The sequence below is a fragment of the Acanthisitta chloris genome, unplaced genomic scaffold (assembly GCF_000695815.1).
Source record: "Acanthisitta chloris isolate BGI_N310 unplaced genomic scaffold, ASM69581v1 scaffold21673, whole genome shotgun sequence".
NCBI lineage: Eukaryota > Metazoa > Chordata > Aves > Passeriformes > Acanthisittidae > Acanthisitta > Acanthisitta chloris.
This window is the reverse complement of record NW_008666833.1, coordinates 2,304-16,415: the sequence shown is the minus strand read 5'-3', so window position 1 is coordinate 16,415 and position 14,112 is coordinate 2,304. Positions and strand designations below refer to the sequence as shown.

General features: G+C 38.5%; 1 protein-coding gene across 1 annotated transcript; it reads right to left on the bottom strand.

The window, feature by feature from the left end:
* Positions 1 to 489: 489 nt before the first annotated feature.
* Positions 490 to 13,825, bottom strand: EPHX4 (epoxide hydrolase 4; the record flags this gene model as incomplete). Its single annotated transcript, XM_009072287.1, has 6 exons — positions 490 to 1,411; positions 4,715 to 4,863; positions 5,763 to 5,866; positions 7,885 to 8,013; positions 10,062 to 10,219; positions 13,688 to 13,825. Coding segments are annotated over 6 exons (913 nt in total), but the record flags the coding sequence as incomplete, so codon positions are not given.
* Between the last annotated feature and the right edge of the window lie 287 nt (positions 13,826 to 14,112).

The following is a 14,112-nucleotide window of genomic DNA, read 5'->3' as shown; positions in this document are numbered from 1 at the left end:
TGTCAGCTCTCTTCTACGCTGGCGTGGACGCTTGGTTCAGGCTCACCTGGCTCTGTTGCCTCCCCCCAGTGGCTTCTTCTTCGTCCTTGCCTGTTTCTGGGGCACCACACTTGATCTGCAGGTCGAGAGGGAGCCTTTGGAAACCAGACAGGCTGGTGACTCACCTATTCTGGGATCTCATATTTTGTAGTCAGCATCCAGTTTTCTTCTCCCCTGCTGTCACACACAAGTTAATTCTACCCTCTGTTTCCATAATCACTGTGTCTCTTCGTCCTATAAACACAGGAACTTGGCAGCAGTTCTTGGAGACAAGAACAGTAGTTACTAACATAGGAAGGATAATGCCAACAATGAGGCATTATTTTCAAGAAACTACAACAGTCACAGCCTGAGTGTCCAGGCTGCACACTGGACAGACACTTCAACTATTCAAACCCAATTCTTAGCTTCAGCAAGAAATCTCTCCATAGGAAGTCAGATAGAGGGAGCAGTGTAAGTTGAATTTTATTAGACAGAGGTGAATTTGATACATGTTACTCCTTAATTTTCCATTCTTCTTGTTCAGACGTGTTGAGTGTACAGGTTTCCCATTTTTTAGTCAAGAAAGAAAAACACATTGCACAAAGCAGCTGCATTCAACGATACAACAAGATACGTTATCATTATTCACTTGAAGACTAGAAACGTACCCAGAAAATTTTCAATCGTTCAGTATGCTAAAATATAGATAAAAAGAGTTACTTAGTGTTTAATGGTAAAATACATTAAAAAAATTCAGGCAAATCTAGAATGAAAACTAGTGACTTTCTTCAGTATGGCACCACTCTATTGTTTCAATATAAATTTGTAAAAGGCACCACACATTAAAACTGTAAAGCAAAGGAGAAAACAAAACCAAGCAAATTTCCATGATCTTCTTTCTGTACAAATACATATATATCTTAAGGCAGGTGTTTTTATGTGCAAAATACAAGTATACAGGTAAAACCAATGTTGGTACCATATATTCTCACTTCTTTTAGCTGTAAGGTTAGTGTCCAAATGTACAGTACAATGAAAACACTTTTCTCTAACAGAGCTCAAAATAGAAGGCAGGCTGGAAATATGGCCCTGATCACAATTAGGTTTTAAATCTGACGAGCTTTTCTGTAGACCCCTTAAAACATATACAAACAGTCATTCTCTTTTTCTTTTTGTCTCTTCCTTCAAAAAGGTCCATATCAACTTGTTCACTATGTCAGGTTGATCCTGCTGGAGCCAATGACTGGCTTCAGACAAAATAGTTAATCTGAAATGATTTTTAACATAAATCCTTGTAATTTCTGCCATCTCAACTTCCATAAATGCATCTCTTTCTCCCCATAACAGCAGGGTTGGCATGATGACTTCATGGTGCTGCAGAGGCAGGCAGCTTTAAAAACAAAACACACTCAGTTAGGTCTTATTTTAACAAAACCTCACCAAGACATATTTCAGTGAACCAAGCTTTTGAAACCAATGCAGTCAATCTCATTGCAAACCTTCTAGGTTTCAAGGTATCTTTTGCAATACCAAGGAAACACCGTGAGTCAAAGCTCTCTAATTGTTTTTAAGGATGATGGAATTGTTAGAAGATACTTTTACTGTAGCATATCCCTAATCAGCAGTTGATTGCAAGAGGTCTCATTTTTGGAACACACATGATGCTTCAGCTCAGGAGCCCTGTAACCTTTGTAAAGGGAATGTGGAACAACATGGCCAGAATTTTGTAGGTCACTTGCTTTCCCTTGGTTGATGAATGCTATGTCAAGTCTCTGAACCTGCTTTATTTACTGCAAATAGGTTTTATTGAGATGAGATGTGATGCTTTGAATTGCATTTAGACTACAGTGTTGAAGGCATCTAGTATCTGAGTAGCCAAACTGTCTTACGGAAAAGTATTTGTTCAGGAAGTGGCAGGTGCTGTTGTCAGACACTAAGGAAGATACCAGCTAGAGCATTTCAGACCTACTCAAAAGTAAACACAATGTAGTACAGCTAAAAATAAAAATACTTGCAGAAGAAAGATATTGTGTAGAACACTGATATCTGAAATGCTAAACTGAATTCAGTTATATTCACTCCTCTGTGAAATTCATGCCAACATTCAGAGTGTCTCAGAGTTCCCTTCACAAAGCACTACAGTATGTTTTTGAAGGCCTTGGACTTACATACCTACATCTGTATGCAGTGAAAGAAAACTGTTCCGTAAAAATTTGCTTTTCATGGATTCATAATCTCTTTAAAACTGCAACACCACAACCCAGAGCTTTGGCAGACTAGAACATGTTTAAAGATAAATACATTATAGGACATTTGAAGAATACTTTGAAGAAAAGCCCTTAGAAAGCAAAATTATGCTAAATATTATACTACCACAATTATTTAAAATAGAGTATTTATTATTTTTATTCTCAAAGTGTTTGTATCTAAAGTATAGTGAAGGCAATGGCTGCTGTGCTATTTATACAAGGATGTGTTGGTGATGGATGAAAGTAGGTTATTTCAATCATCTCTTTGGAAATAACTTTTCAGAAAAAATAAGCTCTGAAGAATCAAACTCCAAGTGGGTAGTAATGAGTTGGAAACCTTTAACACATAGGTGATCAGTACCAGCCCACTGGGAGTTATGGTGAATACAAGACATTATCATCCAAGTGCTGTGTAATGACTTGTGTGAGAGAAAGGGAAGATTTCAATCCAATTTTCATGTTTAATGATTCACATCCCCTAAGTTGTGACCCTCAGAACTGGTGTCCAGAATTGAATGGGCTGAAGACTAATCTTTTCTTTCCAGTCCAAAGCCTCCTGCATTGAGGCTGATAGCACCTCAAATGAAATTCTCTGAGTTCAGTACAAGTATGCTTTCACTGGAAAAATAAAGCAAGCAATGCACAAATATAAACAGGCAAACACACATAGGAATTAATAGCTGTGAAGATATTTCTGATTAATAACTGATACTTTTCTTGAGCCTGAAAAGGCCTGAACCAGTAGTTTAAACATGGTCAACTCTTACATTTGTCTCCTCTGACTCCCACAGCAATTCGACTATCACAGGCATTTCAGTGTCACTGTCAGAGAAGCATCTGGTTAATGTGCACACTCAGTGATGCGAGGTGCTGTGGCAAATGTAACGAACAGGGCTCTGGGCGCTCACGCCTCTCCAGCTCCTCATTAGCCCTACCCTGGGGGCTCCTGCACAGCAGTTGAGGCCAGAGAGCTGTGCAGCCATGCAGCCCTTGGACATCCCAGCTGATGCTATCGACCGTTCCCTGCACAGCTTTAAATAAGTAGACTGTTACCAGCACAGTCATCGTGTTTTTATTCCCCACCGTCATCCATGCTTGGTGTTCTCTTCCTGCTTTCTCATTCCAGTCTCGTCTCTTAGCCTGTACAACACAGCACCTAGCTCAGATCCCTGTTTCCCTCACGGTATTTCCCTGCTGATCCTCAGTGATGGCATGGAAGGCACAGAAAGATCAATAAAGGTGGCACTAAATTTGAACAAGGGAGAATGGAAAGGTTATCTACTTGTCATCCATGCTTGGTGTTCTCTTCCTGCTTTCTCATTCCAGTCTCGTCTCTTAGCCTGTACAACACAGCACCTAGCTCAGATCCCTGTTTCCCTCACGGTATTTCCCTGCTGATCCTCAGTGATGGCATGGAAGGCACAGAAAGATCAATAAAGGTGGCACTAAATTTGAACAAGGGAGAATGGAAAGGTTATCTACTTGAAGCATCTACTGCTTTAGGGAAATGAAAGAAGAGAATTCTCATTCTAAAGAATACTGGGAAATTGGCCTTGTGTTGGAAAAGCATGCAGGACATTTATCATTGCTGAAGACTGAAGACAGCAAAGGAAAAAAGAATTCAATCCTGCTCTTCTTGGTATAATCCTTCAAGTTAGTGCTATGAGTCATAAGCTGAGTGCACACAGTTAAATACCTTCTGGCTCTGTTAAGTTTTTGGTAGGTGAGAGGCAGGTGTCAGTCTCTAAGGCCAAGCCAACTTCTTCCAGGATCATTAGAACTGTTAGAAAACTGCTTGAGAACATAAAAATTAATCTTGCAAAAATGTTTGCTATTATGATGCTATCTCTGTTTTACTCTGTGAAGTGAGTCTGATAAGACCAATACAGGAGCAAAAAAAACCCCAAACCAAGTTAGGGTTAGTTTAAGGTTTAGTTACAAAAAACCCTACCATACCATTTTAAAAAAATAAATAGCTTAAACACAATAAAACCATGTCAGACATAGTTTTGTAAAGTTACAAGTGAGGGTAACATGCTTGGATGCCATATAATCTAGTAATATATAATAATAAGCTCCTGATAGACATTATAATTGGTTAATACAAACTGTAATGTAAAAAATTATTTGATGCTAATTTTGTGAGTATTATTTAGAGATGCATTTTTGGGATTGCTGTGGGTGCTGTGAAAGGGTCTTTGCTTCATTGGATTCTGAAACAAAGATTTTCCTTATCTGCACTCTGGTTGTTTTGCAGTTTGTGTGGGCACCTCATACCACACACTTGGCCTCACACTGCTTTACCTGACCTGTGCCTGGCACCTGGTGAGGCTTCAGAAACACAACTGTGGTTTTCTCCCTCTACATCAGGAGCCACAGTAACATTTCTGCGCTCCAGGGGACTCTCTACAGTATTTTCCCTTGACAGAGAATGTTATACTGACCTGAAAATAGTTCTGTAATGGTTAATGGGTCCTGTTAATGCTCCAGGTTGTGAAAAGACGTAGAGATATGCTTCAATATCCTCTGCTGTTAATCTGCAGCCTTTCCTTCCAATTCCAGTGGCCTGGCTAGTAAATAAGCTTTTCAGAACCTACAAAAGGAAAATAAAAAGCTATTACATAAGATAGCTAGAAAATCTGATTTCATTCCTTCAATGGGGCCCATCTTTCTAAAATCCATTTATACATATTTATAAATCTATTTATGTTCAGAGTATAATGAATGGTTCAAATGGATTTTTTGAGAGTTATGTGTAAAGCACATGGTAAACATATTTCTAATACGACTTCAGAAAAATCAAATACAGACCAATACTAGTATTATCAAGTTACTGAGTTCTGCTCCCTGTCAAAGGCCAGCACAGGCACATACTTATTTTTTGGGATGGACCCCAGAAGGTGACAGGGCAGGAAGGAGGATGATTTGTGACCCCCCAGGCTGGCTGTGCTGTGCACTGGGCTGTACTCATGTAGGAGGATATATGCCTGCAGCTGCTTTGTCCCTTTCTAAATGCCTGTGCTTACACTTTAAGGTTATTCAAGGTGTTGGCCCTGGTTCCTTGAGCAGAATTAATCACCTGCCTGAATTTGATGCCCAGACTCCTTGCCCCATAGCAGGCTCTGAGGGATAAAAGTATCTCCCACTGCCCACAGGAGCTTCAGATAAGCCATCAGGAGTTCCCTGGGCACCAACTGTGTCCCACTGGCATGGGCACAAGCAAAAGCAGCTGACTCTCTAGGTGGAGTAATGCACTGCAGTGTTGGAGGTTAAAAGTATGTACCTGAACACCTCCCAGAAATGCAAAAGTGAGAGTTAATCTCAGAGACTCTATGTGCTTATATCCTACTTTAAATAAAGCTGAAGAAGAACAATCAGAAAGCTCCATGTTTTTTCCAGTAATTGTAACTACATCAGAAGGGATCAATGTAGGTGGCAATTCTTCCATTACTCACAGTTAAATATATAAACAAGAGCATTCATTTTGCTCACCTTGAAATCATTTAGTGTAAACATGAATTCAGGAAACCATGGCATTTGGAAAAAGAAGTAGTAACCAGATTTAATCAATTGTGATGGATGTCGTAGAATGTATTCTGAAACAAAAATGCCCATGAATTAAAAATGAAAACTGATGACTCAAACAAAATTACTGTTAATATTACTATCTTTTTAAACTTAAAGGAATGTTTTAAAAATATTACATTAAAGCATGCTATGTGGCAAAAGATGATTATTGTTTCAGGAGTAAATATATGATGTGGCCATTAAAACATACTTCTTTTATAAATGCTAATAGAAACAGCCACCAAAACAAAAGTTGCCCTAAGATTAGGTGACAACAGTGACATTGGAGAGTTCAATCACATGACAGGTTTTCACTTAGAGATCTGTGTAGCTAGTCCAAAGCATTTTTTTCCAGCTGTGGAATAAAGGGCATAAACACAAGTCTGTAAGCCTTCCTCTCATCAGTGCTGTGATGCATAGAAATCTGCAGATGATGAACTGCTGACATTCTAATGACTGCATCACTCCTGTTCACAGAGGTACAGAATTTTTCTAACAGTTGTCTTCTTGGCAATTTCAAGAACCATAATCAAGGTTACACAGAGTCACTTTTTAAAGACATTGGAGCATATATAACAAAAGAAAATGATATAGACTTTTTTTTAACTGTAAATTTGTGTCTCCAGTGAATTGCAAGAGTCAACACCGACATTCAAATATATAACTTCCTCAAAGCATGCACAGAATGTGTGCAGTTATTAGGAAGTCTAGAACTTATCCTTCAAAGGTACAAATTCAGGAAGGCAAGACTGCATTCCCAACACAGCAGATCTCTCGGAAATAGTAATTCTGACAGTGAATAAAAATGGGGTTTATAACAATGCAAATTGAAGTTTCAGCTATCTTCTAAACTTTCACATTTTATACATTCCTAAATTGCATTACCTGTTGTATTTTTCCTTGAAGGACCATCAGCAGCACTGCTCAATTTACTTTTCTGCACAATTTATTATAAACTGTATTTTCATTTAATCCACAGTAGAACAAATTTGATCTAGGGAGACTTTATCAAGCTACAGAACAGATTTCATACTTTAATAAATACGTAAACAAATATTATAATAACATTGTAACTGTCTTCTCTAGAGCCTGGGTCCTGCTCTCAGTGAAAATACTGCACAGCTCCTGCTTGCTCAGGTGGTGAACAGACCTTTCCTTAGGTAAGTGTGGCTTAACTACCTGGCAAAATGTTCTTTAGCGTCTTAGAAAGGTGCCCAAGAACACTGTGAGAACAACATGTGTGGATGTTTCTGATTCCATGGTGGTGTAAGGTCAGATTCAACTGAAAAGAAAAAGCTGCACTGAATAGTCTCTTAACTATTTCTGAGGAAATGGGTGACTTTGAAATGGAAATAGGGTAAGGTCAGCAACTGAGAAACTAAAATCCGTGAGATACTACTTTCATTTTCATTACTGAATGTTGATATAATCCCTATGAAATGTTTTGTAATTCTGGGTAGTAGACATGCTCAGTCTATCACACAACCAATTCTGCTAGTGCACCTAAGTCCTTGTTTCAGCTCACTACTAGTACATTCCTGAGCATTTAGTAAGCAGCCTGGAAAGGCTGTCTTGTTCCAGTGAATATTGTACCAAATCATAAACTGTCACTTGTCACCTAAATCAGGATTTAATTCTACCATCTGATTCACACTTATACAAAGGCTAGTTTATGCAGATTTAATAATGCAGTGAGGCTTCAACCAAGGTGTAATACAATACATACCCCTCTTCAGGGAATTCTATTCTGCCAAAGTGGAATAAACCAGATTCATGCGTATGAAAATTATGTTTGTGGACCTTCAAGGATTAAGAAAAACATTGATAACTTTTGTTGCAAGCACTCTCACTTCCTACAATAATTTCCAAAAGTCAATACTTGATACCTTACTGCTTCATAAAATACAGTCCAGACTGTGAGAGGCATGGAGTGCTGGTAGATTATCTACTGAACATCCAAAGGGACAAGCTGTTGGTTCTCAGACCAAACACAATCACATTGAAAATGCAGATACCCTAAATTAACAAAGACTACTATAAAACTCACCTGTAAATACAGAAGGATGAGGAAAATTAACCACAATCAGCTTAGTCACCATTTCAGGGTAACATATAGCCACTAACCAAGCGATCATTCCTCCCCAGTCATGGCCAATCAACACACACTTGTTGTATCCTACCACATAAACACAGATTTTATTTCAGTGGAATTAGGTCCCATGGAAATTATCACATACAATAAAATCATGATTGGGACAAATATGTGGTTCAGAACATTCATTAATGTAATTTTAGTACTGCACTGCTTCCATTACTAATGGTCAGAAACAACAGTGCACTGCTATAGTTCAAAAATTTACAAATACTTAAAGTTATTTAATTGGACTTTAATTACACTTTAACTCTACTACGTCCACATCAGCCTGAAGTCACTCAGTATCCAGCCAGCCACCCTGTCCACATCTTGGCCAATGCAGGGGCAGATACACAGTTCAACTTGCAGTCATTATAATGCACATACATTTGTCATGTTTAGGGAGTTTGGAGTTTAAAACTGCAGACAAAAACACTGAGCATTTTCCTGAGCTCCCCTTGAACAAAACTAATCCTAATGATTTTCTCTGAATATAAGAGGTTATCTAAGCACTCAACACCATCATTATGCAAAACGTGGCCATTATACTTAATAGACGTATATACAGCATATATATACACACCCATTTATATACTCAGCAGGCCTGGAGCTTTTCTCCATAGGCTGCTTTGATGGCAATTTTTAAAGTTCCCAGCATTCACATATTTATTCTTCCATCAATAACAATGGTATTTTAACAGCAATAAAAGGGGCATGGAGGGATAACAACCGAGTTTTTGAAAGCCTAACCATTCCTTCTGTAACCACAGCTGGAACACATCCTGTAGTGTCAGATACCATCACCCTCCTCACTGAGGATTGGAATGTTGAGCATATACACTACAAATGAAACATATAAAAGCCAAGATGCTTAGAGTTCTGACATAAATTTGAACACAGTTGTCAAAGCACCCTATAAACCCTCTTGAACAGAAATCATCTGGAGCACTTTTGATATAATCAGGTTCTCCAAAAGAATTTAACTTGGGGTTAGAACAAACAAAGATAACAAGCCTTTGAAATACTTTTTCTGAAAATTTTTAAATCCCTATGAAATTGAATTATGCCAAGGCCACTTCTCAAGCATAGCCATGGCATTACCATGGAGATGAACACAACCAGCAAAGGTTGGAAAATGCAAACACAGTGTGGGGACTGCCTGCCCAATCTTCTGACAATATTCAGACATCACTAACAAAGCAAATCCTAAATTCAAACCCTCAGAACTGGAATTACTGCTTTACTACGTCTCCATATGAAATGCAGTACGTGGTTTCACTATCTCTAAAGTATCCAGGGAATTAAAATGATTCACAGAATGACAGTCTAATCCCTTGGGTTGCTATTGGTATGGAAGGGAAATACCCTTCATTCAGCAGGTGTGACGATGTATCGCCTGAACAGCAATGCTTCAAACCTGTACTGAGGGGCAAATTTTGCAGGCTCACTTCAACTCTAAACCATTACACTGTGCATCTCCCACAGGGAGCAGCATGTCCCTTGTTCTCCCTTCTGTTCTTCTCACTGCTGTGTAAGACAGAGTGATTCAGCTCTTGAGAACTGACTACTGTGCAGAAGTAGTATTTTGGGAGGGTTTGTTGCTCATTTTTTAATAGAGCAGATGTGCTTTTATAATTTTTATAAAGCCCACAGTATTTATTCTGTCTTGTTTGTACCAGAAAAAGTCCCCTGATTTAAATTCTATGGCCTGTGAGTGCTATTAAAATATAATTCAGAACCTTATCCACTGAGTGCAAGAACAGGAAGTCAGGAACAAAGACCTTCTTAGGGAAAAAGACCACAGGTTTGTACTGCACATAGGAAAGGGTTGGTTTTAAAGTCATGATGGAAAAGGCATCTTTACATATTGTTTATACTGACATACACATCATAATTAGAAAATAACCCTTTTTCATTTATAATAGTCCATAAAATATAAGTATCCTTAGATTTGTATCTACATTTATCTGTGATGTGTATGTATCAAAAAGACTGCAATTAAAAACAACAATGCTAGGTCTTTATCTCTTTTTTCCCCCCAGAAAACCAAGTCATTTATGAGCCAAGTACGTTGTCTTCTATTAACGCACCTAGACATTCCAAAATATCCTTTATGTCTGCTATCAGGCAATCTAACTTGTAATTTTCCTTGTGAGAAGGAGCATCTGTTTCTCCATAACCTCTCAAATCCAGGGCCACCACTCGATATTCACTCTTAAATTCCCGCAACTGATGGCGCCAAGAATACCTAACAAAGGGGAAAAAAGTTGGAGTTACAAGGTCAAGCAGTATGATACCAAAATGCACTCAATGCTTTTGCACCCAAAGAACTGAGGGTAAACTCGCACAGCTTTGTTTGCAATGAGATTCCTTTTCTTTTCTGTGGGGCACTGATAGTCCTTTGTGGCTGCAGTAGTTTCGTTCTCCCTTCTGGAATTCCCCAGTAAGGAAGTGCAGCTGCAGGCAAGGGGGCATGGCCAGAGCAGGGGTGTTTCAACAGCTCCTGGAGCCTGGCACAACCCCTTTGCTGCAAAGGATGCAGGCATAACCCAGAGCACAGAGAGGACTATTCTGTTTCATCCTTGGAGCCATAGTATCATCAAAAAGTAAGGTGTGAAAAGCTTTCTCTTTTCCCTGGTCACACACACACATTTTGATGGAGCAGAGAAGCATGCCTCAAGGCATGGTTGATTTTTTTTCAGTTCAGAAAAAGAATGTCAGATAATTCACACACTAAATAAACCAAAGGAAGAAATTCAATGAATAACAAATGAACTTGGTGAAAATTATAGGATTTATATAATTTATATTATAGAGACACTTTCATCTGTGTCTCTGTACTCCCAGAACTGTTCCAGAAGGAGCTCTCTCAATGCGTTGGTACTACACAAATTATTTCATTCCTTGTGTTTCTATGGAAAAGAGGAGGGATAGCATTACAACATTAAAAGACATGTAAAATTAGGAACTCGGGCCAAGGCCCGGGCTATTCCTCATTCTGTAATAGTATGTAGTGACTAGATGTGTTATGAAACAAAAATAACAAGAAAACGGTGGGTCTCATCCTGCAAGAACTACCTGCCCTTTGGCTGTTAGTGAAACCAAATGAATTTCAGAATAGCCAGTACCAAGACAGACATGGCTTTATCTTACACTGTAATAGCAAGATGTATGAAAAACATGATCCTTCTAGGCATATATAACAGTGGCTGCTAGGGTCTGGCTTTTCCTTCTGCTTTTTTCAACAGTCTCAGATAAAGGATATGTAGCATTTGGATCATCAGTGCCTGTAAGTGATGCACAGAATTCTAGCTTAATCCAAACAGTGTCTGTATCAGACCATTGGCTCTTTTCGCTTCAGCTTTGCCTCCAGCCCATTAGGGGCTTTGAACATATATTACAGTAACACTCAATGATATGAATCTGTATTCATATGTACAATACAGTCAGAGCATTTTCATTTCGGTGCCACATAATGCAAATACAAGAGTTAGCTGAGATCTCCAGGAATGAATTTTTTAAAGGCATTATATAATGACTTGGAAGCTGAATTTGCCATGGTAACTGTTGCAGCTATTCTATATACTTCAGTGAGGAGAAACAGCCAGGCCCATAAATAAATAAATAAACCATTTTTGTTTTCAGAAAATGTCTACTTGCTATCCTCATCTTCTGGTTTCACAACAATCCATCAGTCACCAAATGTCTGACCTACCAAATGGGCAGGTTTTATAGTCAGAGAAATCCTTTTATCACATACAATATGTAACTACTGGACAACTGCTTTGGAAGCAGAATCTGGAAACATTGTGAATGCTTTCATGTTCATAAGGTTGAATCATGGAAACTATTTTGAGACTTTCTGATCACATCATTTCTAAAAGGCAATTTGTACAAAATTTAGCAGCTCGCACACACATCCTGGAGGTACCCAGCTGTCTCGGAACATTATGCCCAATTTCAAGTGTTTTATTATTGCCTTTACTCAACATTGGTATTGATTTTCAAGTTCTTATGCATCTAAAGCACTTAATGGCTCTGATGCATTATATTCTTAAGTGATCTTTTATCTTCAGACATTCTCTATGATTCACTAAGGTCAGTATTGTCTGGTTATATTCATCTTATTTATAACCTTGAGACATTTAAAGGCAGGGGATTTGTTACAATTAAGAACTGTAACTGTGGATCATATCCTTTATATTTTCCTAGAAAAATGCTACAAATTTGATGCTGCTTTAAGTATCTCTTCAACTGTGGTTATTTTATCTTGTTCCCTCAGAACAATCACTGCATAAAAAATTCTTCACTGATGGAATGAACAACCCAACACAAGCATTGGTAGCATGACTGTTTTACAGCCTATCAGCCTGTAGTCTTCTTTATATAAACAGTGCTATAAACTATGCTATTACTGGTCCCAGTGACCTATATAACAGGTTTTTATTCCTCACTTATGAATGATCAGATAATACAATATATTAGCTGCCACTTATAGCATGACTCACCATTCTCAACTGCAAGAATAGCTTTCTGCTTTTTGAAAATAATACAGTGGATCTCAACAGAATATGTATATAAAATGCTAATTTTCCCATTACTATTCCCCCTGGAGGGGAAATCAGCTGAAGTCTTGTTGCTTTACTGTGTTAGAATATGCTTTATATAAGGTATGCATAATGTCTGCATAGAATATGTATCCCCATCTAATGTCCTTTCAATCAAAGTTTACAGTTTTAATAATTTTAGATGTCAGTTTATTATTAGAACAATCTACTTCTTTGAAAATTTATCTTAAAAACGTGACTCTCTACCTTCACCCTCAAGGTCGTGACTATCTGTAGGAAATTGCTAAGGGAAGAGAATTGACCTCTCTTTTACCTGGGTCAGTTTATCATGGTATGACCTGAGTCCAGCTTGAAAGATCACAATTCCAACAGTGGACCCAAGATCCATATCTGAGTTTAGAAAGGAAAAGGATCATTTAACTCGCTGAATTACTGGCATTAGCACTTCCCTTATTCCCTTTTTGTTCTTTTCCCTGCGAGTTGTGTGAGCCATGCTTCGCTGGTTAAACCTGACAATGACAGCCTGAGCAATTTGGTTAAATCATTAGACACATGACTGCTTTTCATTGTTATAAACAAACACTTAGGATTGGGTTGGATTCATCATTCATCTTGTGATGAACTAATAATAGAACCTTTTTCCCTGAGTAGCATTCTGAAATTAGGCTGCACAATAGCCTATAGGACTCATAGTTCTTCTTCCCCTCCACCAGTTAAAAATTAATATATAGTATTTTTAATAACTGCAACAATCCATATTGCACTTAGCATATAATGAATCCTTATTTTAACACCCTCTGCCGTAATTCATAAGTTTAGCCATATAGTATGAGTGCTATCCAAACAGGAAATTTATTAAAAATGAGCAGTTCCTCCCCCAAAGTCAGAAGAAAATGTACATACCTGGGGGAAAATGGATTGACAATGCAAAAAAAGGTGGTTGGTTTGTGTTAGTGTGCAGGAACATTTTGCAGATGCTGCAGTTAAAAATGCTTCAGTGGTCTTTTGTCTAGTAAAACCTCATGCCATGAGTAAATACTCATAAATACTCATAACAGATCGCACTGAGAATACTTAAGCTGAGACGTTCACTCTCAGGTATCTTATGCGGCCTCTTTTATACAAGAAAAGCACGTAGGGAGTTTTACCAGAATTCTGGAAAGCCATGAAGCAGCAGCATGAGTGGTTTGCCCCTTTCTCCAGCAGCCACATAGTGGAATCTTAACCCTGAATCCTGAAATGAGAGAAAAAGAAGTATGTTTTTATTGCTGCATAGAACTGCTATTCTGGGATTTGAGAATGAGGATGGTTTCAGACAATATTCTAAGAAACAATTTATTGCACCTGAAAAAAATATCAGATTATCAGTTTTGAAGCTGAAGCCTTCAGCACTTCTGAGATCAGGTATCTGCTACACCCTGGCAATGCTGAGCATCTCACAGCCTGGTCACCACAGCTTCTTCCAGGGAGGACCATCTCTAACACGTGCCAGGCTATGTGACTGTGCTGGTCCAGCCACGAGCACACTAACACTCCTGACAGAGCACTGCCTGGCACAGAGACTGGGAAATGC